The 26,547-nt window shown below is 40.7% G+C and overlaps 1 protein-coding gene across 1 annotated transcript in view; it reads right to left on the minus strand.

The window, feature by feature from the left end:
* Window positions 1-26,547, minus strand: part of LOC129092609 (adhesion G protein-coupled receptor A3) — a 163,413-nt gene that overhangs the window by 126,462 nt on the left and 10,404 nt on the right. The window contains exons 2-6 of the mRNA XM_054600615.1: window positions 20,792-20,863; window positions 7,202-7,273; window positions 3,913-3,984; window positions 3,671-3,742; window positions 3,180-3,343 (exon numbers count right to left, since the gene is read on the minus strand). Coding sequence (XP_054456590.1) covers window positions 3,180-3,343; window positions 3,671-3,742; window positions 3,913-3,984; window positions 7,202-7,273; window positions 20,792-20,863 — 452 coding nt within the window. The remainder of the gene's footprint in view (window positions 1-3,179; window positions 3,344-3,670; window positions 3,743-3,912; window positions 3,985-7,201; window positions 7,274-20,791; window positions 20,864-26,547) is intronic.

Raw genomic sequence — 26,547 nt, forward strand, 5'->3', positions numbered from 1 at the left:
CTCTGCGAAGAAATATTAATATTTCTGCTGTTATGCGAGTGTGGAAGAGGGATATTTTCATTATTCATCATTTTTCTTGATTATAAGAACCTAGCATCAGGTGCTGAGCAATATTCCATCCGCTCTGCCTTAATAAGGTCCTGGCCTGCCTGCGCCGCTTTAAGACAAACCCTTGAAAAGTAAAGCCACGTGAAAATAACAACCATCGAATGACATTTAAAAAAATATGGCTGTTAGAGCGCCACGCCGTATCCAATTGAAAAGTGTTGGTTGCCAAGTAAATGAGTGAGGTATTGTGAGATGGACTCGTGCTGTGTAGAGGCGGAGGAGCCCAGAACATCATCGCTGTAATCCCATAATGGTTGCTTTAGGGTCTGAAAGGAGCGCTCCTCGTCCCGCCGCTGGATTTGCCTCGCGGCTCAGAATTAGCCTGTAATTGCTTTGGATTGTTCTTTGTAAATGAAATAATAACACATACAATCAGGATTACATGAAATAACTCCATGTCTGTGGTGCACATGTGTCAGGACGGTGCTGTCTGTGTTTACGTGCAAACCGCGGCAGGGGAGAGCATGCACATGACGCAGACTGGGACACATTTTCTATCCTCGTTAGTTCTCTGCACACTGTGTGACATCTTCATATAATGTCCCCTCGATTCACACATTCACACGCGTTCACAAACACACCCCAGTGATTTTTCTCATTCCGGAGCAATATCCCCAGCGTGAACCAGATGTAAGGAGAAGAAGAGGATGATTCTATCACATATGAGATACGATTCCCCCGTGGGCCGCAGCACGGACCAGGGAGATAGAGCAACGGAGGGGAGACAGGGAGGGGAGGCACGGGGAGATTGCCTGTCTGCAACCGTACCATCAGAGAGAGAGAGAGAGAGGAGAGTAAAGACTCTTGGATTCCTCTTTAATGTGGCCACTCTGTTTTTACTTAAAAACTCCAACTGCTGATCGACGCCATGCTGCAACAAAATCTGTCTGTTGAGTCCTCAGACTCATTTAGTCTAAAAGTGGCAAATTTTGCAAATAGTTTGCATATTCAAATTGTTTTTCTGCAAATTTGTCAGCCTCTTGAAACATTAAAAACATGCAACATGCAACTAGATAAAGGCAAACACACACCATGCCGTGTCATTTATATATGACGGAACACCCTATTCTCCAAAAATAGAACCATTGGGAAGGTTTTACTGAGCACACCGGATCTTGTCCACCAACCTTTTGCTGCATATTCAGAAATTTCCACAACTGCCCAACTCAACAACAGTCTTCTACCACTGGCCACTTGGAAACTTAAGAATAGCAGCTACCAGCTCAAGTGTTATACGCTTTACTGAAAGCGTTTTGACAGGAATCAAGAGGCAGGAGAGGGCATTGCTCATTTATTTTCCTGGCAGAGATTTGATCCAACGTTTTGGCAGAGCAACTTCTGCAGCACGAGCTAGCTTCCTCTGGCTTTTAACACAGGTGGTACATAGAACATAATAGGGAAAACACTGCACAAGAACTGTATCATGAGACCTTGTTTTTGCCTGGGGCTTTCTCTCTGGCAATTTTGCACTGAATTATTGCCTTATATTAGGGTTGTCAAACAGTTCACAGCAAGTGGAGAGATAACAGTGGAGAGGGAAACCTATTATCAGAAGAGATCTACTTAATCACGTTCTCAGTGTGCTAACCTCTTGAAAATGCAATGTTGGGAAATGGTAATGAGAAGTCTCAGGAGGCTTTCCTCAAGTGTAAAGATATCCCTTTGTTAAGGATTACTTTTTGCTCAAGTAAAAGGCCATTTGAGAAACAATTCGATCTGGATGAAATATTATCTCCTTCACTGCAAAAGATTTGCAAAATGAAATGAAAACATTTTATGATATCTGCTTTTTTTCTAAAAATAAAAAAAAGAAATGTGGATGTCATCACATTAAGTGGTTTTCACTTGATAAGATCCATTCAAATAAGTCAAAGTCTCAGCAAGATCAGATAACCTAAAGTAAGAATAGTGCTAATATAACAAAATATCACAGAGCCTTGCATACTAATGCAAACAAAATACTTAAAACCTTGAAATAATATATTTTGTCCCTAGACAGAGTTGAGAATATATTGTCATGCAACCCAAAAGACTCAAACTTGAAATATTTCAGGGCCTAAAATGAGCGTCAAAGCACACCGGAGGTCCTGTAACAGACAAGTTCCTTGTATATAGCTCTATCTGAATTGCTTCTCATTGAGGTAAAATCCTTAAATCTCATGGAAACCAAGTCACATTGTGTTGTTTTCACACCTTTTTTTTTAGGTAGGTAAATAAACACCAACAGAATAAACAGTCCAGGCGTCATTCGAACAAATACAATTATCCACTTCACTACCTGTTCCTCTCTTCAAAACAAGTAATGTTCATTTCTTCCTGAGCTTAATTCCTTCCTGAGTTGTAATTGCTTACAGCTGGGTTTTTTCTTCAAAAATCAAGATAACTCTGCAGCCTCTCTCTTGTATATGACAAACAAAACCAGAATGTGTTGATTTCTACACTGTATTTTGATCTCAATCTGAGGAAGTAAAACATTAGGTAATATTACTATAATGTTAATTCAACATTTCATAAGACATAACACTAAGGAATAATAAGAATAACACTGGAGATGTAAATAGCACTCACTCTCTTTGTAGCACCCATTTTTTAAAATGTAATCTTATAAGTGAGTATCAGGGATATGTGTTTTGAGCTACATGCTACAAATAAATGGCTAGGCTACATCAAACATTAGCTAAAGTGGTTTTTTTTAGCTTTGCGCCTTTGCTATTAGTAAAATAGCGAACCCTACAAATAGCTAATGGGCAAGCTAGTGTTAGCTATCTAGGTGTAAAGCTAGCAATAAACAAAAAGACTAACCCTACGGCTATTGGTGTCTGGTTAATGCACAAGCTAGTGTTAGCTAGCTAGGTGTAGAGCTAGCAACAAAATACAATTAACTGTGTGAATGTTAATGAATAATGTGAAATAACTATTTACATTTTCAAGTATCACATGTTGAACACTGCATTGTCAATAATATGCTTTCTTAACTATTTTATGGTAAGCCTATTGTTCTCTTTCACTTCAATTTTAAGAGCGCCCACTCTATGTTAACCTCACTCCATTGTGGCACTGTAGGTTCTTACCACATCTGAGCTGCTGTTCACGTAGGTTGCGAAACTCCAGCCCGTGGAGGTGGGTGGGGAACATGCACACCGTGTCGTTGCCAATCTTCACAGAGTTGCTTCGGGCCCAGAGAAGCAGCCACTTAAGCTGACAGTCGCAGAACAAAGTCTCTGTGCTGAAGTGCCTGGCGGCAGAAAGAACCAGCCAACAGTTACAACCTGTGATCTTGTGTTACTGGATTTTTAGCCCCTTCATTCATCCGATAGGCGGACAGGTGGCTTTTTGAGATGTCATAACAGGAAAAAAAATCACAGGTGTAATTGATTGAATTAATGTGTGCCAGCTCTAGGGCACAGGTATTGTGCATGCTGACTCACTTACACGGAACAGAGCCATCGTTAATGTCATTAGTCACACCTGTGCCTTTCCTGCTATAATAAGTCAAAATTGAATTTATTTATTTTCGACTGAATGAATTATGTACATAGTGTGAATGTGTGGGTTGCCTTACAGCACTCTGAGAGCCACGAGGTGAGTAAAGAGTCCCACGGTCAGAGTGGAGAAGATGTTTCCGGATAAATTCCTGTTAAACACACACAGACATTCATCCAGAACCAGGTCACTCCACACATGCATCAAAGCCAAACAACTGTAGACACTACTAAATCCATATCAAACACCATATTCTGTACAGACTGTGCAAGTTAGGCACAAAGCTGTGCAAGGCATGTTTTCAATTTAGGGATTACTCACAATTTTGAGAGGCTGCCCAGATCGAGAAACATTTCAGGCGAGAGACAGCCAATCCTGTTGTTGGACAGGTCCCTATGAGGACAAAAAAAAGTTAAGAAAGGAGAACATTTCAGTTCATTTCAGTTAATATAATATATTCAGAACCAGAGACAAAAGGCACAATATTTTTTATCTTTGTTCTTGTATGCTCGCCTTGTTAAAACACAGAGAACTTAAACAGCTGTGAAAGGTGTTCGAAAACAATGTTCATTCATTGGCTCCACTTCCTGGAATAGCTCTCCTGACCTTTTGTAACCTTTCACTCCTCATATAACCATCGCTGGCACACACACACCCCCCACATACACACACCAGCGCTAAAATACAGCGGGCTTCCGTATGCGGAGTGGCTGAGCGCTGTCGCGTCCGTGGCTCCGTGCCCTCGCACTCTGTAATTAAAGAGCTGCTTTGCTGGAGCAGCTGTGGGAAAATAAGCAGAGCACTCGAGTAATCACCAGTTGGGGAGCACTTAAATTAGCACTCTGCTGCTCCCCGAGCTTGGCGCACACGCGCCCCGAATCAGCACGGCTAACTCACTGCCTGCATCCGTGCCAGCCCAGAGCCCACTAAGTATCGGGCTGCAATCATGTCACTCACTCTGGAGGCTATATGTAGAACGCCAGGATGAGAGTAATCGACGGGATAATGACTTAAATAGAAGGAAAAACACAGAAGAAAAAAAAACGTATACTTTTTTCTACGGTCAAAATCATTTCTTTGTGCATGTTTACATTGCAAGTCTGTTTATTAGACAATTCAGGTTTTATGTAACTTTACAGTTTGTTTGTTTGTTTGTTTGTTTATAGTTAATAAAAACCTGAAGATATAAAGAAGCCAAATTAGGGATGTTGATAACCCTGATAAAAAAGAAATTAAATATATTGATATCATGTTATTAATACACATTATTTATAGGAGTATTGTAACAGACTATCTCTACACTTCCCTACACTCATATTTTGTGTGAAATTTATTTTTCAAAAAAAGCAACAAAACCACAATAAACAAAGTCAAGATGAATTTGACTGCTAGAATTATTAGCTTATTTCAAATTTTCTTTAGATATCATGATCATATCTTCATCATGAAGTCTTTTGGCCTCTGATAGTCGTGTAGGGAAAATCCGATAATGTGACATTAATCCAAATGTTTTAATCAGTGCATAATCACCTGAAACAAAAAGTTTTCCTTAGCTTTGAAAAAGCCATTTGTATCCCTACATAGGGAGCAGGTCCTCTATCACGGATTCCGCCATCTTGCCCCCCACGTTTCTACAGCAGCCAAGAACGAACAAACTGAGCATTGGTTCGAGAAGGAGCCATCTGTATTTGTACGTTATCTCATGTAGGGATGGGTAACGAAACTCAATATTAATAAAGACCCCTGTGCTAAATAATTAAAGATCACAGTATTGATAAACCCAGAGATTACTTTTTTTATTAGTTTTATTTAGTTTCTAATGTTTTGGTGTCATTTATTATCACGCTACAGCAGACATTTGCTCTGCTTTCTGTCAGGCTGAGCTCCTCCAACTATACACACACACACACACACACACACACATAGACACAAACACACGCACAAATCGCAAGCAGAGAGGCCGCTGTGGTGAAGTGAAGGATACACAAGTTGACGGCAACTATACTTGTTACTGTACGTGCACTAAAATATTTGCGGGTAAAAAGCCAATACTTAAGCAATACATCTGTGAACATGTAAACAATAGTGAAACCTAATCAATCGGCCATCAACGCTATGACACAAGCACAGCACGCATAATCAGCCAAAAGCTTCTCTTTTTTTGTTAACCTTTGTGCTGGCTGAGACAAAGCAGCCAGGTGGACAGTTGATAGAAGGAATGACTGATGCTATCCGATGTCTGTGTTCTTCATTCTTTGTAAACATCACTCAGAAATGTGAGATATTAATGACTTTATATATTCACTTTGCTGTTGTTAATGTATTGTTTGCTGCTCTAGAAACAATATTTAGATATATTAAAAATGTAAATTTCCAATCCTGTTCAAATTTATTTGTTTTTAAAATTCTATATATGTTTTCAGAAGCAATTTTTAAGTCTTGTAGAACAACAGTGTAACGATAAGAGTAGCTCCTAGTTGTACAAAAATCCTAAAGATACCTATCCCTACCTGAAGGCCACCGTAGTTCTCCAACACGCTTGGAAATGGAGGGGTTAGCAGAGGGGTAATTAGTTGGGTGCAATATGCAACACACTACTAGATGCCACTAAATCTTACAATCGGATCCTTTAGACAGTTCACTTCTAACAATGGATATAATGCAAATAAAAGTTTTCATGCATATGTAAAAACCCATCCTGGCTCAGGTAAATACACTGTAGGGGTTTTTCTGTTACAGCCTTACACTATTTGGTAGTTTATGATGGTGTGGAGACTTCCAAGGGACTGATTTTTTTTCCCCACATGTTTTCATAAAAACTCATACAACATAGTCAAACTGACAGACAGCAGATAGAGGTGTGCTGAGAGCAGCAAAAGTACTAGCAGATTAGCTTGCTAGCGGTAGGGCTAGCTCGGCTCTGCACAGCGTCATTGTGATAGTATAGCGCCCACCCTCCAGTTCTCCCAACAGCTAAACATTGTTTTATCTGTCACCACTGTTGCCAAAGTCTGCACAGATAAAGCTGTTAGCACTGTTAGCTGCGAGCCACAGGCTCAGCTTTTGCCATGCTCAGAGCCATTGAGAGGAAATAGAAATTCTCTCAATTTCACGTTTAGTGCCTTTAAAGCAATGAATTAAGGATGATGGGAGATGGAAGGAAATCCAATGTGCCATTGGCAAAGGTAACTTAGTATTGCTTTAACACATTACCTGGCAGAAGATCAGTGGTTCTAATCCCTAAAATCCCAGAGGAGCAAGTGAATGACAAATGCGCTCCCCTTCCTTAACACCTCCTGCTGATGTGCCCTCCAGCAAAACATGAGAACCCCGAAATCCTGCAGACGGTGGTCACACAAGGAATCCCCCGCTGACAAATGTGTCTCTATTAACGTGAAGGAAGGCCTTGCTAGAAAAAGGCCATTGTGTCTTCACTAAGCATTGCCTCAGAAAAGGCTGAAATAGTAGTTTCAGTACTTCTGCCTCAGTTAAACCTTTCGGCCCTCGCTTCACTCTGTACTTTAGAGTCTCCTTCTAGTTGTCTCTAAAGCCAGAGGACTTGTCCCTGTGTCCCCTGGAGAAGGCTGTTAGAGGGCTTCATCATACTTACAGTCTCTTCAGAGTCAGCAGACCACGGAAGGCCCCGGGCTCCACTGTACTTATCAAATTATTCCTCAGGTCCCTGGAGGAGAGAGACAGAGAGAGACAGAGTCAGAGATGACAGTTGAGACAGTGATTACCATCTACCTACATATCTGTCTTTTTATATTTCTGTCTTAACCTGCGCCTTCCAAGGAAACATGATTCATTCAAATGGGGACAAGGATGTTTATGTTGTTCACACAGTAGAGCATAGTTCACAGGATATTGGTTTGCTTGTTGGGAAAAAAAGAGAAGGACTCCTTTAAGGACAGCTTTAACTAATATCACCTTTGAACGAAAGAATTCCAAGTGAACACTTAAGTTTGATTCTTAAATTGCCCTATTTCTAAATTATTTACAAATTTGACCTTTGCTCATATACTATTCTAATTGGGAAATACTGGGGCCGTTTACTAGTGAGTTAACTTGCACCTGTTGGCTGGACAGCACAGACCATTTCCTGCTTCCTCAAGGCCGAGAGACCACATCCAGACAAGAGGCCAAAGACACACATGTTGCGGTTTCGGCCAGGCACTCCTTTGTCCAACCTCACGGCTCACCCCAAAACCACGGACGTTACTAAAAATGGATCTCAGAAAAATCTCCTCTCTGGGTTTTCTCTGCGGGCCAAAGAAAACTTCCTGAAATTGTGTCCCTGGTTTCCTTTAACTTTGTACTGTATGTCCAGTGTGATGTGAATGAGAAGAAGGGTAGTGCCTTTTTTTCTTCAAATGTGAGCAAAAATGTAGCTCAACTGCCAAAACTTTTTCTTCTTTTTTCTTCAAATGAACAGCATCACAGTCTAGACCAGGGTCAGCCAAAAGAAACATAACAAGACCAATAGCACTATGAAAGACAGCCATTGTCCCAAAGTGAAAATAAAAGTAATGCTAAAACTTGTTTTATGTGACAAATGGGGCAGTTTGGTAGAAAAAAGCTCCCTTATACCTAATCAAAGCCTAAGCTAAAGAGCTCACCATACCTTCTCCACTACAGAATAAAATATTTAACGGAGCCATGCAGTACTTCAGATGGATGGTACATGACTACTGTTGTACTAGATGTTCTGCATGAAAAGCCTCCACTCTTGTTTTATAGTAGCTGTTGTTCATTTGTTCAATGTAAAGCATTAGTTACACATGCAGAAGACAAGCCATCATTAGCAGCAGAAAAATGACTCCCATCTGGGGTTAATGATCTGTATCTGGTGCTAAATTGTTCGGCCCATGGTGAAATCAAAACTCCCCAACAGCCCTCCAGCCAGGTTGTGGCCAGACTTCCTCTTCTTGCAAACAAATATGTGAAAATGCCATGCAGCAACCTCTGGTTCTGAAAAGTGAAGCCAATGCTGATGTGCCTTAAAGTTTCATTCTTTCTACTTGCTATTAGGGAGCGACTCCTCTGGTTGCAAAAATAAGTCTGATTGTATAGAAGTCAATGAGAAAACTCACTTCTCACTCGATTTATTACCTCAGTACACATTAAAGACATGAGTTTATGGTCTCAATCGCTAGATTCAAGTCTTCTTCAATAGAGCATGATGTTCATTTAGTAAATGATGCTCCATTTAGAGTCAAATAGACCATAAAGCAGGGTATGCTTTAGTTTAAGACGTGGCTACCTTGTGATAGACTGGTCGCTACCACGGCGTTGTCTGGTTTGGAAGTCTGTGAACCTTTACTCTTTCACAGTGTGTTTTAACTTCATGAAACTTAATTGTAACATTTTTGGTCGCCTAAATATTTTCTGCCATTTTTTCGTCCACCCTCTTGTGTCAGTTCTGGTTGCAATAAGATGGTGACGGCAAAAAAACAAGATGACGATGGCCAACATGCAGAACTCGAGGCTAAAAAACGGCAGTCGACAAACCAATGGATGAGACAATGGTGGCTACGTCCACTTCTTACATATAGTCTATGGTAAATTGATACCTCCTGCATTCAATTTTTAATCACGTCTTTTTCTTACAGTAATCTGACTTGGTTTTACCTCAACACCTTGATACACAGGCTTTCTATTTCTGCTGACTCTTCACAATCAAGCAGCAAGGTGTAGCATGCCTTAGGAGGCACTGAAGTTGCCCTCCTGACAGACTAACCTCCTGGTCCGGTCGGTTGTGCCGAGGGCCGCCTCTGATCTCCGCTCTCCTCCAAAGTTGTCTTTGATCATGTACAATATGTTACAAAAGAGCGGGTGGAGGGTGGAGGTCAGAAGGTCAGCCGTTGTGCCCGCAGCTCCTCCTTTTATCCTGAACCATCTCGCAGCTCCCTGCTCTGCCCTCTCTGAATTTGCTGAATGTTCAGAAATTTCCACCTTATCGACTTACTGCTTTATCCAGGGCCAGAGGTCGCTGCTCAGTGAGTCCACGTACAAGAAATACATGACTGTACAAAGAATATCAAAGAATGCTGTATCCAGCTCAATAATGTGCTTACAAGAATCAACGGAAAAACCTGTATAAGAACTCCAATGGCCTGAACTATCAAGCTAAACTAGGAAAATCAATAAACAAGACATTTGAATTGAAATATTAAAAACAGAGAATTTCAAATTGCAGTTTTGAATCTTTGGTTTGGGGTTCTTTGGGATTCACACATCTACTTCTTAATCCCCTCTAAATGGTATCAAATATTGCTTTTTTCATAATATTATTTAAAAAATATAACTTTGAATACTGGCTTCCTGTATGAGATAAAGCCGCATATAACCAACCATGGCATCGCGGAAAACACAACCTTTTATAGCCATCAGACCTGAGCCAACAAGTATCTGCAAATAAATGTTACAGATTATGATTGTGTGTAATCCTGAGGTTCCAGACAAGTTGGGGTGTGCCACATATTGCAACAGAACGGGTGCCAAAAATTTTGACAATCAGAGGAAACTTTTGAAAGTCCATTTAGCATCAATATCTGCATTCTTTTTGTGTCAGTAAGCTCCATGCCTCTGGTATTCCAAACAGTATAAAAAAAATGCACTCTATATGCCTTGTAATAAGAAATGGTCAACATGAAGATTATTTTATCATCATGATGACAAAGAATAAATAGAAAAGTAGAGGCCAAGCACGGTTTAAGCCATGCCGATATTTCACTGCACCCACCATACTGTTTTTGTGTTTTACTGTTTAGTAAACAGTGTTTAGTGTTTAGAAATGCATAGTACAGTGAAGATTGAGTTGTTCAAAATAATTATTAAGTGGATCAACATGTTTGCAACCCTACTGTAATCCTCTCTCAATGGACCACCTTTGGTATGCGTTGGGAAAAACAGACCTTGCTTCAACATACAGCTTCACCTGTCTGACAACATCGCAAGAGATGCAAAAGCACACGATGTTTGTGATCCTCACTGCTCACTTGTAGTGATGTCCGAATGTATAGTGAGAATTAATATATCTTATATAGCGGATTAAAAGTATCCCACAGTGCATTTGTTAAAAATAGTGGACAACAATGATCACTAACAGAGGACTATATACCATCATGCATTGCTCTGAAGACAGCACGATTGGGACAAATCTCTGTGTTCTGGTGCGAATATAATATATTTAATGCGAACAGAACATCACAAGACAAACGTACACAAAGTTTGTTGTTTTTATGGATTTGGTAACAGACACTTTTTGACCCCACATTCACAACGGCAGCGCATACTGCTTTACTCCTCCTGTTTTTCACAATAAAAGCCCTAGACATATACGCCGCATCCCTGTTTACCGGAGGGAACTTAAAATCATTCAGAGCATTTCGCCAGGAATCAACTTATACAATTTATAATAATCACAAAAATGAATAGATTTATTATGAAAGGCACACCAGCCCCTGTTCAAATGGAAGGTGTTAACGAAGGTTGGAGATTAGTGTCCGAAAGTTTTTTTTCATTTTGCCAATAAACTCATTGTTAAATCCTCTACATAGAACTCAATGTATAGTGAGTAGGGAGTAGTTAATGAGTGAATGATCTGGGACACAGCATGTGACCCAGAAATTGCATTGTAAACTCAGGATAATCTGATTCCCACAACATTATTTCCAACGGTGCAACAACAGACAGAAATACTATGCCTTTCTCAAACTGACTACTTTATTGTACTTCAAGATTCGGCTGTTAAATCCACACGTCCAGTGCTTCACAATAAAGGCCTTCAGGGGAAGAGAGGAGATTCTGCCACCTGAGGCTTTTAATGCTAAACAAATATAAAAAGCATTGCACTCGCAGTTACAGAAAACAGCAGCAGGGAGTCTTCTAAATACAGTGTATTAAATATAGAGCAGGGGAAGTTAAATCTAAGTACTGCCTCTGATAATAATCTGCCTCAAACAAAGAGCTGTTTCTCTCTTCAGTTGAGGTAAACAAAAGCCCTGGCAACTATTTGAGAATTCATGGTACACACACATAAACAGACATACGCTAACAAATGATAACTACCTTTGGGGAGACTCGCCCCACATTTCCACTGTAGATACAGCTGGAGCAGCTCAAATGAGGCTAATGTTTAAACAATAACCATTTTCTACTCCCCCAGCCCTGCGTGTTTGGAGAGCAGGAGCAGCCCTCAGTATAAAACTCAGACGTTCGCGGTTAATGTTTGAAAAGCCACTCAAGTGCTTCCCCAATTAATTTAAACTGCACTGTATATTCTAGCCTGCTCAATTTCTCCCGAAACCGTGCGACCCCGAGGATATCGGCCCCGCTCACTATGTGACACTAATGGGCAGAATCCTCCCCGAATCTGGGTGATTACCACATCGCACAGCCACCGCACTGATATGGAGCGCACACACACATATGAAACACACTGACCAGACCACACACACACACACACACACACACACACACACACACACACACACACACACACACACACACGTCTGCAGGCACAGCCTGAAGACTGAGCGCTGCTTTCTCCTTGACGGCAAACACTACTTAATCACGCCGAGTCTCATTAAACAGATCTCAATGTTGATGTAATTATCAAAATCTGATTTCACAAAAAGGTCAAACTCCACACTGACTACATAAGCAAATAAGACTGTTGCTCCATGCTGAAGCCACTTGGGCACTCGTCCAAATGGAAAGTGATGCTGCATGATGTATTCCATTGTATACTCACACTTAATGAAATGAGACAATGACATGCATTCATTAGTATAACTTGGATCATGTTTCCTAGCCGCATGTCCGTGTCTCCAGCGGGATGTGTGCACGTAAAGGCACCTTGTTTCCAGTAAAGTAGGAATCTCTGATAATCAGGTCAGAGCATTAAGGACACACACACTCAAATAAACTACATCCAAACTTAGGATTGTTTATGTGTTTTAGTCCAGGTAAAATGCTAAATATTTGCAAGCTATATCGTGGTAAATAGAATTTTTTTCTCAGAAGGATGCAATGGATTTCTATGACATTTTCTACAAACATTCATGGTTACCAAAGTATGAATACTGTACTCGATTCCCTGCCACCATGAAGTTGACATTTGTATTTTTATTTTTGTTAAATATCTCAACAAGTATTGGGTGGATTGCCATGGGATTTTACACATGCATTCATGGTTACCAGAGGATGAATCCTCTTGACTTTGGTGATCATCTGACTTTTCATCTAGCGCAACTATAGAGTTGACGTTTATTAATTTTTTTGTGAAACATTGTGACGACTATTGGATTGATTGCCATGGGTGTTTAAAATATATATTCATGGTTAGCAGAGGATGAATCATCTAAACTTTGTGATCTTCTCACTATTCTTCTAGCGCCACCAGCAGGTTGACGGTTTCATATATCTAGTGAAATATCTTGATATTTCCTGAATAGATTAGCACAAACATTTTGCGCTTACATTCATTGTTCCCAGATGATGAATCCTACCAACATATGTGATTTCTTGACTTTAGCTTTAGCACCACCTCATCAGAATAAATTGCATCCACTTTTGTGAATCCTTAACTCTTCATACAGCGCCATCATCAGGTTGAAATCTGAATTTGTCCAATTCTGTGGTTTGTGGCTAATTTTATGGGAATCTAGTACTTTGTGTTTGGTGCTGATTAGCAACTGTAAGAAAGATAACAAGTTAAACTAAGATTGTGAACATGATGAAAACTGTACCTGCTAAACTTTAGCATGTTAACACTGTAACTGTGAGCATGTTAGCAAGCTGATGTTAGCATTTAGCCATAAGGACACACCCACCGAGCCGCTAGCATTAGCATGACTGCAGACTCTTTGCTGTGTATCTCTTTGTGGACTTTTCCAAAACTAAATCATCAATCAAAACCTAATTCAGAGATGAACTGAATAAAATAAAATACTTGCAGCCTGCTTTGAGATACTAAGCTAGAGGCAGATAGAGTATCTACTTAATATTTTTGTTTTTCACAGCAACTGAAAGGCAAGAAGCAAATCCTTTCCTTTCCTTCCACACTGTAAATGACTCTAATCCACTCTGTCATTAACAAGCCTAAGTGTAACATATATTGGCACCAACCTTGATGCTAATGTGGAATCTGTTTATTAAATCCATTTATTCCTGCGTTACATATTCATGGATCAGTTTGCAGATGCTTTGAGGGGAAGGCCTGGCCACACACTCTGAATTACAGCAAACACTCACCGAGACAGACAACCACCTACCGGATTGTACATTAATATGTGTTGAAAGCTCACCGAGGAAGGGGGGAAGGTGGACACTCGGACAGTTTGGACCAATTAAACAGACTTAGTGTGTACGCATAGTGACAGGCTTGTAGCTACTGCTGCCAGAGCATCAAATGGACTGTGTGTGTTTGCATTATGGAAATATTAAATACAGTAAAACCTGAAGGCCTACGGCATAGATTCATTATTCAACCTTCTTGGCAAGACGTGCAGCCCAATCAAATAGCCGGTTTAAAACAGTCAACGCATGTCAATGTAATATTTTGCCTACATGTTTGAAACAACACAGGTTTTTCAATAAAATGAAAAGGGCCTTTGCCACTTAAACGTTTCCACAGTCTGAACCCAGTAGGGGCGATAATTAACATTTATCAAACCCAGCTGGAGTGCAATTTATTCCTGGTGGGTGGATGAGCAGTGCTTATGGGATATTTGCAGTGATGTTCTCCGATTTCAGAGATTACAGAAAGGAGTGAAAAAAAAAAGTTAATCATTTTGGTAGAGACGACTTCACTTCAGCCAACGTGTGAAATTAGAACATGAAACCAACAGAAGCAATTTAACAACAGATGGAGGGGACCAAAAAAAAGTTCTGAGAGACCCTGAACTGTGAAGAAGGCGCCGTCTTTGGTTAACAGCGCCGCAACTGTGTCCTATTTTGGAACTGCTGTTCTCATCAGTGTGAGATATTTCTATCAGAACAAAACAAGAGTTCAAGGAGAGTGTGAGGCGAATTCTTCCAAGAGATGCTTTTGATGCGCGGCCTTATGCTCTCTTGCTATTTCTTTAAATAGCATAACAAAAACAAAACAAGAAATAAGTCCCAATGCTCCCAAGATGGAAATAAATATTATAAGTCTTTCTATTAAATTACCAGGTTTCCAGCATCCATCTGCTACTTGTTTTTTTTTAACTGTAGGAGACAATGTGTGATAAACAGCCCAGAGAAGTGAAACACAGGGGAGACGAAGAAGAAGAAGAAGAAGAATCTGTCCTCTCTGTCTCTCCAAACTTGGTCAGTTAACTGGTTACACCCATGCTGCTCACAGGTTTTCGCCCTGAATGTGACCCAGCAACGGTCTCCTGTGAAATAACAATAAAAGCATTCATATTTCAAGACTACGCTTTGATCCATTTAAGGCTTCATCTTACTTCATGTCCTCTCAAGTAAAGAATTAAAAAAAAGAAACTGCTGTCCAACATCGGAAACTACAGTGGATGTTTATGCTGAAGCACAATTAAAATATTAATTGAAATATGACTCAACCCTCTGAGACCACCGACATTAGCGTCTTTAAGAGACTGTAGCGATTCGGTATTAAAGCTAGAGTTAAGATGTTGAGCTACGGTAACAACTTTCAGGTTATTCATGTTTTGGGTAGGTATTTGGTTTTCAACTTTAGTATTTGAATAAACATTTTTTGTTTTAATAAAAACATGGATACAAAACAACAAACCTTTTGAAAAATGCTTCTGATTCAATAACAAACTCAGAATCCTTCAAAATTCTTAAATGAAACCAAAGAAACAAAGGTGCATTGCAGCACTATGCCGTCCATCTTAGCCAAGGTATATTGACAATTAGGGGGTTTACGAGTAGTTTCGAGTGCTCGTCAACAGATTGCTGAATAATGCAATTCTTGTAGCAATCTCAAAAATGTCAAATCACAGCATGGATTTTTCCATTGTATTCCTCAGGGTCATGGTGTCTTCTGCATGGATTTTACATTTTGGTTACATTTTGCACAAAATCTGCGTAACAGACTTTGTGCAACAGCTTATGAGCCTCAAGTGAGCATGGGAATGGCTGTCATGTACTTCCATCAGTTCTAAGCCCTTTGACACTCAAAATCTCAAAATTTTAATGGGCACTTACCAGAAATAAAATGTTTATTACAGATAAATGACCAGAATAAACTCACACACACTGCTGAGCTGCACAATATGATCTCAAGGTCCCCAGCTTTCAGATGATGTATACCACTGCTATGTGGCATATACCGTTGACCTGCTATCCCCCCCCCCCCCCATGAAAAAATGAAGAAATTAAAAAGGTAGCTGTGAAATCATGGTTTCAAAACAGATGAATTAATTTAACACCTTTACATAGTCGTTAATAAAAAAAAATGATGAACACGTTCTTTTGTCAATACCAGTAAAGAATGTAAAATGTATGTAATATAAATATAAGAGCAAAATAAATTACTTTACATTTATTTTCTAATTTTCATAATCAGGAAGCTCAAGTTAGAGAAAAATAGTTTTGTACACCGACATGGTCCAATTTCTGATTGACAAGGCGCCGTACTGATATGTAATTAAAATCTCACATTGAGTGATCTCCTGCTTTAATCAAGTGTTATTGATTCCGCTGTGTCAATAATACTCATTTTTCCTGTCCCTGTTAATAGCCTCTGACCCGCGGAGGATTAACTCAGGGTCAGTTCTGGTTTATGATCACGTGATCAGTGACCTTTTCCCACCTGCACTCTGCTCTCAGAGTCTGTCTGTTACACAGTCTTATGCCCAACAAGCCAGAGGACGCATCCTCCATCGGTTAACTACGCCCTTATCATCACCGCCATAGCAGATGCATTCACCAGGAAAGACGGAATAAATGTCCAACCTCCAAACCATGGGAACAAAAGGAGCGGTGAAACTTTTTAAAAGGACGACACAATACTCATACCTCTGACATCTGCCTTTCAGAATGAGTAGCTGCAGAAGCCATTCTGGATTCTGATGCTGTCTCTCCCTCCAGCCGAAGCTCCACAAAAAAACTGCTGCAGTCGATAAAAAAACATTTTGACAGCCTAGTGAGAATAAATCTCCCGTCACATCCACGGCCACGACAGTAAAAATAAACGCTACTGTAAAGACATAAAACACTCTCGTAGCCAATAGGAGTGTGCTTATTTCAGGTGCAGGGCTGTGGGGAAGTGGAACAGAGGTGTTTACTTTTCTTGATGCAGGTTTCCATGAATCGTTGTGGTACCTGGACCGTAGTCGTGCCTCCTGCTGTGAGCCGACTGACACCCACTGCTACTTCCATTATTATTATTAGTCACATTACTATCCCTATTTTCATGGCTATAATTCTACTGTAATAATTGCTGCTGTTATTATAAGTAGTCTTATTATATGAATCATTTATGTCATATACATTGAATGTGTTGTATCTCTGTTATGCTGCTCATTCTGTACACATGACATCTATTGCATTCTGTCCATCCTGGGAGAAGGATCCCTCCTCTGTCGTTCTCCCAGAGGTTTCTTCCTTTTTTCTCCCTGTTAAAGGGGTTTTTTTTAGGGAAGGGAGTTTTTGAGGGTGTAAGGACAGAGGATGTGAGGGAAGGACAGAGGATGTGAGGGAAGGACAGAGGATGTGAGGGTCTAAGGACAGAGGATGTGAGGGTCTAAGGACAGAGGATGTAACATGTGTACAGATTGTAAAGCCCTCTGAGGCAAATTTGTAATTTGTGATTCTGGGCTATACAAAATAAACTGAATTGAATTGAATACATAGGACAATCTGAAAACACTTATTGTTATATCAATTTACCTTCTGTTTAATTCAACCTTATTTGTTTTTATCCTGGGTGCGAAAAGTGTGCAATTACCAAGATGGAACCGACTGCAGCACATCCTTGTCTGACTCCATCATCCTGCAGATGTTCCATGTATGTCTACTAATAAATATTCTTCAACCAAATGTGTTTTAAATCCAATATGTCTACGACAACATCATAGCAGCACTGTGTCAGATTAGATGCGGGCAAAAGAAATGTGCCAGCGTCATCCAGTTCTCACAGATTCTTCACACACTGGTGCGGTGGGAACCCATGATGAAGCGTCAAAAGCTACATTCAGGGTGCTGATCAGAGAACAGTGACGGGCTTTGTTCCTGCTCTGCTCCCCGTGGGACCCAGTTTGGCTGATGGTAATGGGCCCGTGTCCATATGGGGGGATCCAGGCCATCTTCCAACATACAGGGACCCTTCATTAACACTGGCACCGCCAAGATGGTCTGACAAACTTTATCTTTATATTTGTTTGATGGTGTTTTTTGATGGTGTCTGAAGCCGACAAGGTACTGAGATAAAAAAAAAGAATGTCAGAGCAATTATTCCTCGCAGTGCCACTACAATTATATACACCGCAGCAACTTTTAATCTGCCAGAGCGCCAAACATGCATCACACAACTACGAACACGGCCTCTGATTGGCCGACAGACTTGACCCAAGGGATCAGGAACTGTTTGAAGAAGGCTAACATCAACAATAATTGTTTTCAACAATGGATAAAAATTAAAAAAAATCACAGAAAACCTTTATTTTACGAAGTCTACAAGAAGACACTGCGGCTGGAGGCTGGATCACAAAATACTGAGAGGGAAACAATTGCACCTGAGCTATTATCATCTGTTAGCTTCTCAGCTAAAAGATTTATCTATTTCACGTATACAACATACTACTATCTGAAGCCCACAACACAGAAGGTTAGTTATGCTAGGTTATATATTAGTGTAGTTGTATTTTAGCATTGTAAAGCAACTTGGCCGTTTGAACCGTAAATGTGGAGAAGCAGTAAACTAATAAATGCGCTTCATAAATAAACATAAACATATGTTATATGATCTGTGTAATTTTACCCATTTCCTATCATTTGTACTAGCTTCAACAAACATATGCATTTTTGATGTACTTGTGAACATTGTGATTAATAAAGTTCCTTAAGAGCTGTTGACCTGCCATGACAATGGTGATGGTAAGTTTTAGGATGGAGGACCTTGTGAGGATTGATAAATTGTAATACTTTAAAAAATGATGCAATATCATGAAGGGCTTTCAGCCTTACCCCTTCTGTAAAGGGTTGGTAAACCCAAACACCAGAAAAGAAAACAAATTTCCTCATTACCATTAGTGCAATGAAATTCCTATCACCTCCATTGTATTGGGGTGGATCCCAGAGCCAGGACAAATTAGACCAAAATGATCTGGATGGCTAGAACAGTCGTGAATAAGTAGATATGTTGTGGAATTTTAAGCTGGGGTTGGTAATCTTGAGAAAGTAGCAAGAGTATGCTAGATTTAAATGGGTTTTTTTTAAAACCGCGTAGTGTTACCAACAATCTCCCAATGAAAGTAGATAGCAACACTAGCTCCAAAAATCGCTAAATATCGCCAAGTCGGCAACACTTACCCTTCAGGCCTACCTCCAAAGCCATTCCCCCAAAATGTAATAATGAACCTAAACAACAAACATGACAATTGTTATTGCACTCAGCTGTCAAGCTAGAAGCTTGTGGAAAACTCTGGTAACAAGTAATAAGTGCACTGGCAGAATACGCACAGGTAGGCGGACCTCCAGGTAGCTCGTCCAATCATTGCATTCAGCCCTAAAGCAATGATTGGACGAGCTGATTACATTCCTGCTGCAGCAACAGATACCATTTTTTTATTCTTTTTTTCTCAGAGCATTTGATTCCTTGATTGCTGTCAGGATGTAATGACAATTTCAACAAATATATGAAAAATGTTTCTGAAGACGATTACCAACCCTGCCTTTAAATGAACTTAACCTAATTTTATTTCATACAAAGAAAAATCTGGGATCACTGTATTTCTAAGCACGTGGTGCACACACACACACACACACACACACACACACACACACACACACACACACACACACACACACACACACACACAAACAAACACATGCGTTATTAAGCTTGTCAATCAGCTGACAATTCAACACAACCCTCACATCCAGTCAAGCCATCCAGCCGGCCGGGCAGGCAGTCAGTATGCCGGGCCAGACGAGGTAACATCTGGACCTCCACTTTCAACTCGCTGAGGCTACCTGGCTTGGCATCCACTGCTAGCGTCAGACTCGCCTCTGCCAAATGTTTGCATTCTGCAGGACGGATGGACAGGCTGTACCCGGAGAGGGAGGCGAAGGACGGGAAGGGGCTCGCCAAGCGCTGCTCCAAGAGGTCAGCCCCGACAGACCTTTGGCTGATTGTCATTGAAAGCCTCGCAATCATCTCTCCAGTCCCTCTGGAGCCGGAGGGACGACGGGCAGAGCGGTTTAATGGCACTAATAAGGCCTCTTGGAGACAGGCGACATAGGTCGACTGGTGACACCGCTGCCCAAAAATGGTGAGGTAGAGGTGGCGGAATGACTCCACTGACATTACAATCTGAATTTAACTATCAGGCAGTCAGGGGGATGGGAGGCCAACTGACTGTAATAATAGTCAAAGCAGTCGCTGATGTAGCTTGTGTGTGTGTGTGAGCTTAATATGTGTGCTTCTAAGTACATCTGAGGGTGATTGACTGAGAGGAAGAGAGTTATTAGGCCGTCCTCTCCGTGTGATTTCAGCCACTCGCTGATTTCCTCATCATCAGCCAATGTCAGTGTCGCCATCAGCTAGAGAGGCGCTGATCGTCACCATGGCTGGACCGAGGTGAAGGCAATCAATAGTTAGCTTCAGTGGGGGCAGGAGGGGGGGGGGGGAGAAGACAGCCATCATGGAGCTCATCATCAGGCTGCGAGCGTAACAGGCCCTTGGGGGACGTTGAATGTGACGTGGGGACTCATTGGTGTGGACTAGGTGCAGTCTGTCCATCAGCCAAAGCGCACTGCATTAGGCTTTTAACTGATGCTATATATTACCTCTGTAAGGACACTTACTGTGGGAATTTGGGTTAAGCACGAGGGCTGAAAGGTGAAAAACTACTGGCAAGCTTTCTGCCGACAAGGATCTCCTGATTCCCATCATGTCCCCTCCCTTTCTTTTGCCTTTTCCCTTGCTACGGGGCGATACGACAGCTATTAGGACTCTGTGGAGGACAAAACAGTAAAAAGACAGCTTGATTTAAGTACTCACAGTTTCTCCAGGGCAGCCAAGCCGTAGAAGGAGCCATTCCTCAGCAGGGAGATCTTGTTGTTACTCAGGTTTCTGTGTTGGGGCAGAAGATATGGACGGAGAGAGGATGAGGTGAGCGATGCGGAGCGAGGGAAGGATGTAACATTTGTAAATATCCAACAGTAGGGACGCAGGACAAGACTGGAATAACAGGCTTGCGGTTGTATGCACCCGCCGACGAGTCATGTTGCAGTTTACATCCATGTCTGTCCAAAATGTCATCACTTTATCATTTTATCCTCTTAGACATAATTAGGAAATTAATTCTTGAGTTATGGCCGTAAAGGTTTTTTGTTAGGTCACAGTGACCTTTGGCCACCAAATTCAAATAATTTAAAGCTTGAGTAGAAAGGGAAATTGTAGCAACCTCAGGGTCTGAAGAATGAAGCCAATGCTGAATTGCCTTAAAGCTGCATTCTCTCTACTGACCAGCAGGGGGTGACTCATCTGGTTGCAAAAAAAAGTCTGATTGTATAGAAGTCTATGGGAAAATGACTACTTCTCTCTTGATTTATTCCCTCTGTAAACATTGTAAACATGAGTTTATGGTCTCAGTTTTAGTTTCAAGTCTACATCAATACAGCATGATGTTCATTTGTTAATTATGGTCCAATTGAAATAGACCATAAAGCAAGGTATGCTTCAGGGCGGGGCTCCCTTGTTATTGACGGGTCGCTACCACGGCGTTGTCTGGTCTGTGAGTTGTCTGTGTTTTTTTGTCTTACAACTTTATACCTTTTACAGTGTTTTTTTCACTTCATGAGAGTTAATTGTAATCTTTTTGGCTGCCGAGAAAAGTCTTATTCAGCGTTCGGTTGTTCTTAGCTCCGCCCTCTCCTGCCACTTCTTGTTGCAACACAAGATTGGTAACAGCCAAAATACCAAACTCAGGTTTCAAAACGGCAGTCCACAAACCAACGGGTGAAGTCACAGTGACTAAGTCCACTTCTTATATACAGTCTATGGGAGTCATGGATGGCCACAGCTGTAGCCAGTGTGGAGGCATAACAATACTTTTGTTGCCATTGAAATGGCTGATAAATTGCTTATCCTCAGAGTGTCAATATGTTGGCCGAAGTTAAGGATTTACGTCCGAGGAGATTGCAGCTGTAAATTACTCATCCCGGCCACGTCTCTGTCTTGTTTATGGCCGTCTGTGCTCAAGATGGGTAATGATCCAAACCACCCCCCATCCTCAGCTCCTCCACGTCAAAATATCGGCCTAATTGAAACGCTTTAAAAAAAAAAGTGCCGGCTCAGCACAATTCAATCATCCGTATGCTCACATTACAACGGCAAACAAATCAATGAAACACACCACAGGGATCTTTAAGTGAAGAATAAATATTCAGAGGCGATGCAGTGCCTCCATTTTGATTGTTTCAGCGACAGGCTTGCCGGTTCTTTTTTTCTTCTTTTTTTACATTTTAGTTGAATTATGTCTTTGTTTAACGGTAAAAACTATAAAACTATATGTTCCTCAAGTGATGCATTTGTCTGGCGAGAAAAGAAAATTGCTTGCTCGGGACTTCCTGCTGAGTGTGTTACTGGCAGGCACAAACACAAACACACAAATACACACAAGTCATGTCCCATTATTCAGCACGTCGGGCCTTGAGCTTTCCCTCAACCGCACCAGAGTGAAAAACGCCGACAAGAATACAATCACGTAAACACACACTGATTTTACTATTCTTGTGGGGTCTTTCTGTTGAAACAGTGGTAGTATTTATTCCCTACTACCTTAATCCCAAGCTCCCCTTGGTTGACTTGAACCTAACTAAAAAGACCTTAATCTTGTAGGTAAGGGAATGATAAGTAGTCCTTAAAAGGAAGTGTAACAACACTAAAAAACACACACTGCAGGGCAATTCAGTACAGTCCGGTGTTATGATCCCATGGTGACTTGTTAGAGCACATAAGGCCTGTTGTGTTACCTGCTGCTCCAGTGCAAGAGACATTTCAGAAGCTGGACCAGGTCTACTAATAACGTCCACTATGTTTGGCCGAACACGGTGATACGACAGGGCATTACAGGTGGTGAAGTACACCACATGATTAAGAAATGTGTTTCTGTGTGGTTATTACAGGCAAGGGAAGCAATATTTGTGTAAATCCTTCAACAAATAATAAATAAGATAAGACTAAAGGACATAGAAATAAGGAATAAAGTTAGATTGCTGTCATAAATTAGTTAAAAGACCCTGAAACATATTTTTTACGTCAGCCTCACACTAAGGGTGATAGGGTCCTCCATGAACACATTATTTTCTGTCGAAGTTTCTCTTGAGACTTTTCTGTCTGTGCTGTTTTGTCTGAGCTCTTCTCACTGGTTTGAATTGCGGGGTTCAGTTAGACAGAGGCACCAATCTGTATTCAAATCGATATTTGAATATAAATAAAACATTATTTTCAGTCAAAATGTGATGACAGTGGAGGGGTTGCTTATTACGCCACCAGTCCACTGTCAATCAAATCCGATAAACCCACATCGACACAGGCCTGATGATGCAGATTCACTGAGTACGGGGGTTTTAAAGTTTTAATAAAACCTACCTTTTAATTATGTATTTAAATGTTTTATTTATTTAAACAATTTGTCATTAATTTGCCAGAACAGGTTACTTTGGGATATTAAGGAGATTAGGAGCAACTGTTTCTCTTGTATAAGGAAAAATGGTCTTGTGTAAACTAATACGTAGGCAAAAGTTACAAATTTGTTGTTATAAAGATGAATAAATAATTAAAACCTTTTTAATAAAATGGCATTCCTTTTATGTTGATTTATTTTGGCTGTATGACTGAAAAGAATATATATCAAAGAAAAATAAACTTTAAAAAGTTTAACTTTTTTTTGCATCCTAATGTTGGAACGTGTCTGATGGCTGCATAAATAGGCCACTGTTTAATAAAACATTCACCATCTCAACTTTATAAGGTGATAATATGTCATTGAAATGGTTGCACTGCCCCCAAGTGGACAAAAAAAATCAATTAATGCAGGTTTAACTATGATTTTTGCTGACTAAATATTCAGAAATATTCATATGCAATATAACAAACCAACTTTTCAGGGGCTTTAATAAATTTACTGAAGGCTTGGATCAAAGTAGCTCATCTTTTCAATAGTAGTAGTACCAGTAATAGTTGAAGTATCAATAGTAGTAACAATTGAAACATTTTGAAAGAGTTTTCAAAAAATAAAGGAGAACAGATATTAAACTTGTGATATCCACAAGTATTGGTCTTATATTTGTTGTTGAAAAGTTCAACTTGGCTAAATCTTTTCTTTCCCTCCTCTCTCACCCACACCCACACACAGAATTTAATACACCACCGTAAGCTACAGTACAACAGGGCGAGCGGCTAATGATTTATATTGCGTTTATTCTGCAGCCCGGGTTCACATCATTTTAAATACACCTTGGACGGCGTTTCTAGATTTCATATCTGCTAAGACATCGATTGCTCCGGTCGGCTCTTAAATCATCCGCTGCAGGGCCGCTCTGTCTCCGTGACGCTCTGGATCCGTGCACGGCTGGAAGGATTCCTTCTTTGCATGCCTGATGTTGCGTATCTCCTTTCAGCACATGACCACACACACGCACTTGCACAAGGTCACATCCCTCTGTCGCCCCTCCCCCCATCACCTTCCCATCTCCTCTCTGACAAGGTTCTGGGAGCGACTGGTCAGGTTAGAGGAGAGAGGGAGTAATTGGGATGCGTCGCCTGTCTCCTCTGTGACAAAAAGGCGCTTGTTATGGCTGCGGGGAACGTATACTCAATTTTTAACCCTCGGATTAAGGAGAGGGATCCCACAATGCATTGTGCTGAACGGGCAAATTGCTGGCCAAACTGCTCGGGGTTGCAGAGCGGAAGTGTGCACTCTGAAAAATGTCACGGTGAAGACTCACACACTGCTCAAAAAGACACACAAACTATAAACTCACAAAAAGAACCAAACATTTGGTCACATGGCTGTATGAATATTGTGCATTTTTCTGGACACAACTTTGCACATTTTGCTTTTGCGCATGTATATTTCCTTACTTTAACAAGCTTGCTGATACTCTTTGGGGAAAGTACCTATCTTTCTCCAGAGTGATAACAGTTGTCTTGGCACAAGAAGCAGGACTGAAAATAAAAAGTCCCCTCTCAGCGAAAGGCCAGGATGGACACAAACTTTTCAGCAAAATCATGTCAACATCCAAGATTGTATTTACATTGAAAAGTAAACATCTGAGAATATCACGTCACCATAACATCAGGATTAAACATATTTACAAAGAAAGAAAAAGCATGTGATAGCTAGCCACTGGATCAGGCTGTTCTTCTTAACTGTTTGTATCTATACCTTCAAAAAGCAATGCACTATAATTCTTATATGCTACCCACTTAATCATGAGCCAGGGTCAGGGCTGCCTTTAAGGAAGTCAGGTGACGTAGGATAAAGAGCAACATAGTCTGCATGGGTAATGAGGTTGGGGTGGATAGATTGTGAAAAACAAACACAGGACCCTAACCAAGGAGACAAGTCCACATTGACTTGTTTTTTATGTTGCTTACAAACTACTTTTGAGACGCAATGTGCTTACTTAACCCGGTTCATGAATTATGCAACATATACTTATTTGAATCCAAACCATGACCTCTTCCGAAACGTCACCAAGTAGTTTTGTGACCTCAACCGATGAGTTCAAAGTATTCCTGTACTCCTGTTGCTGGACAAAAACAATAATAATAATGATAAAAAATATCTCATATGACCCGTTGTATGAGGATATGTTGACTTGGATACAATGTTAAAAGATAGAGGCTAAAGCTACATGGCCCAGACCAAAAGTCATCATCCTCAATCGATGATGATCCACGTCAAATACATGAATTAAGGAAAACCATTGCTGTCACTTAAGAAAAACAAACTTAGATGAGCTAGAGTTATGCTCTAATACTCTTTATGCTCGAATATTCCTCATTTCAAATGGATACAGTTTGACTCAAGAAAAGTAGAGTTGCTGGACTGCAAACTCCCCCAAGCCAAAAGAAAATAGATGGACACTATAGCTACCCGTACAATCAACTAATAAAACTTTAACCCCATAATAACATATTACTAATGTCATGCCCCCTGTCTTTGTGAGTAACGCTATGTTGCCACTTTAAGTAGTGAACAGCAGACAGGAATCAGACTCATGTGGGCGTGTAAATCTTTTTCTACCAATCAATCAGAATACCTCAGCTGTGTGAGAATGGACCACTGGATTTACAGGCAGCCATTTAGTGAGTTTGCAACAATTCATATGGATTTTTATCGTTGCCGATCCAGACATCAATATCTTCCTGGGGTTTCTGTCCATTTGGATTCCTCTCGACACAAAGCTCTCCGAGAGCAGAAGAATTGCAGCAGATGTAAACCAGCATGGAGTCGACTGGACGTGGTGAGAAACTGCTTGGGTGACTGAACGGCTCCATTTCACAATATTTTATCCACAGATTTATTAAAAATAATGGAAACATGTATAACGGCCTTGTGGAGCTTATTATTTTTGTCTCCACGGCAGAGCTCATATATTTTAAAGCCACATATGGTTGGGGTGATGAAGTGATGGTAGTCAACACTAAGATCATGAGATACCAACGCTGTCACTGTGTTCTGTCCCGAGTCTCCATTCTGTTCCCCAGACCGCTACACCTCCCTCTGCGGACGGACGTCCCAC

The sequence above is a fragment of the Anoplopoma fimbria genome, chromosome 6, assembly GCF_027596085.1.
Source record: "Anoplopoma fimbria isolate UVic2021 breed Golden Eagle Sablefish chromosome 6, Afim_UVic_2022, whole genome shotgun sequence".
Classification (NCBI taxonomy): Eukaryota; Metazoa; Chordata; class Actinopteri; order Perciformes; family Anoplopomatidae; genus Anoplopoma; species Anoplopoma fimbria.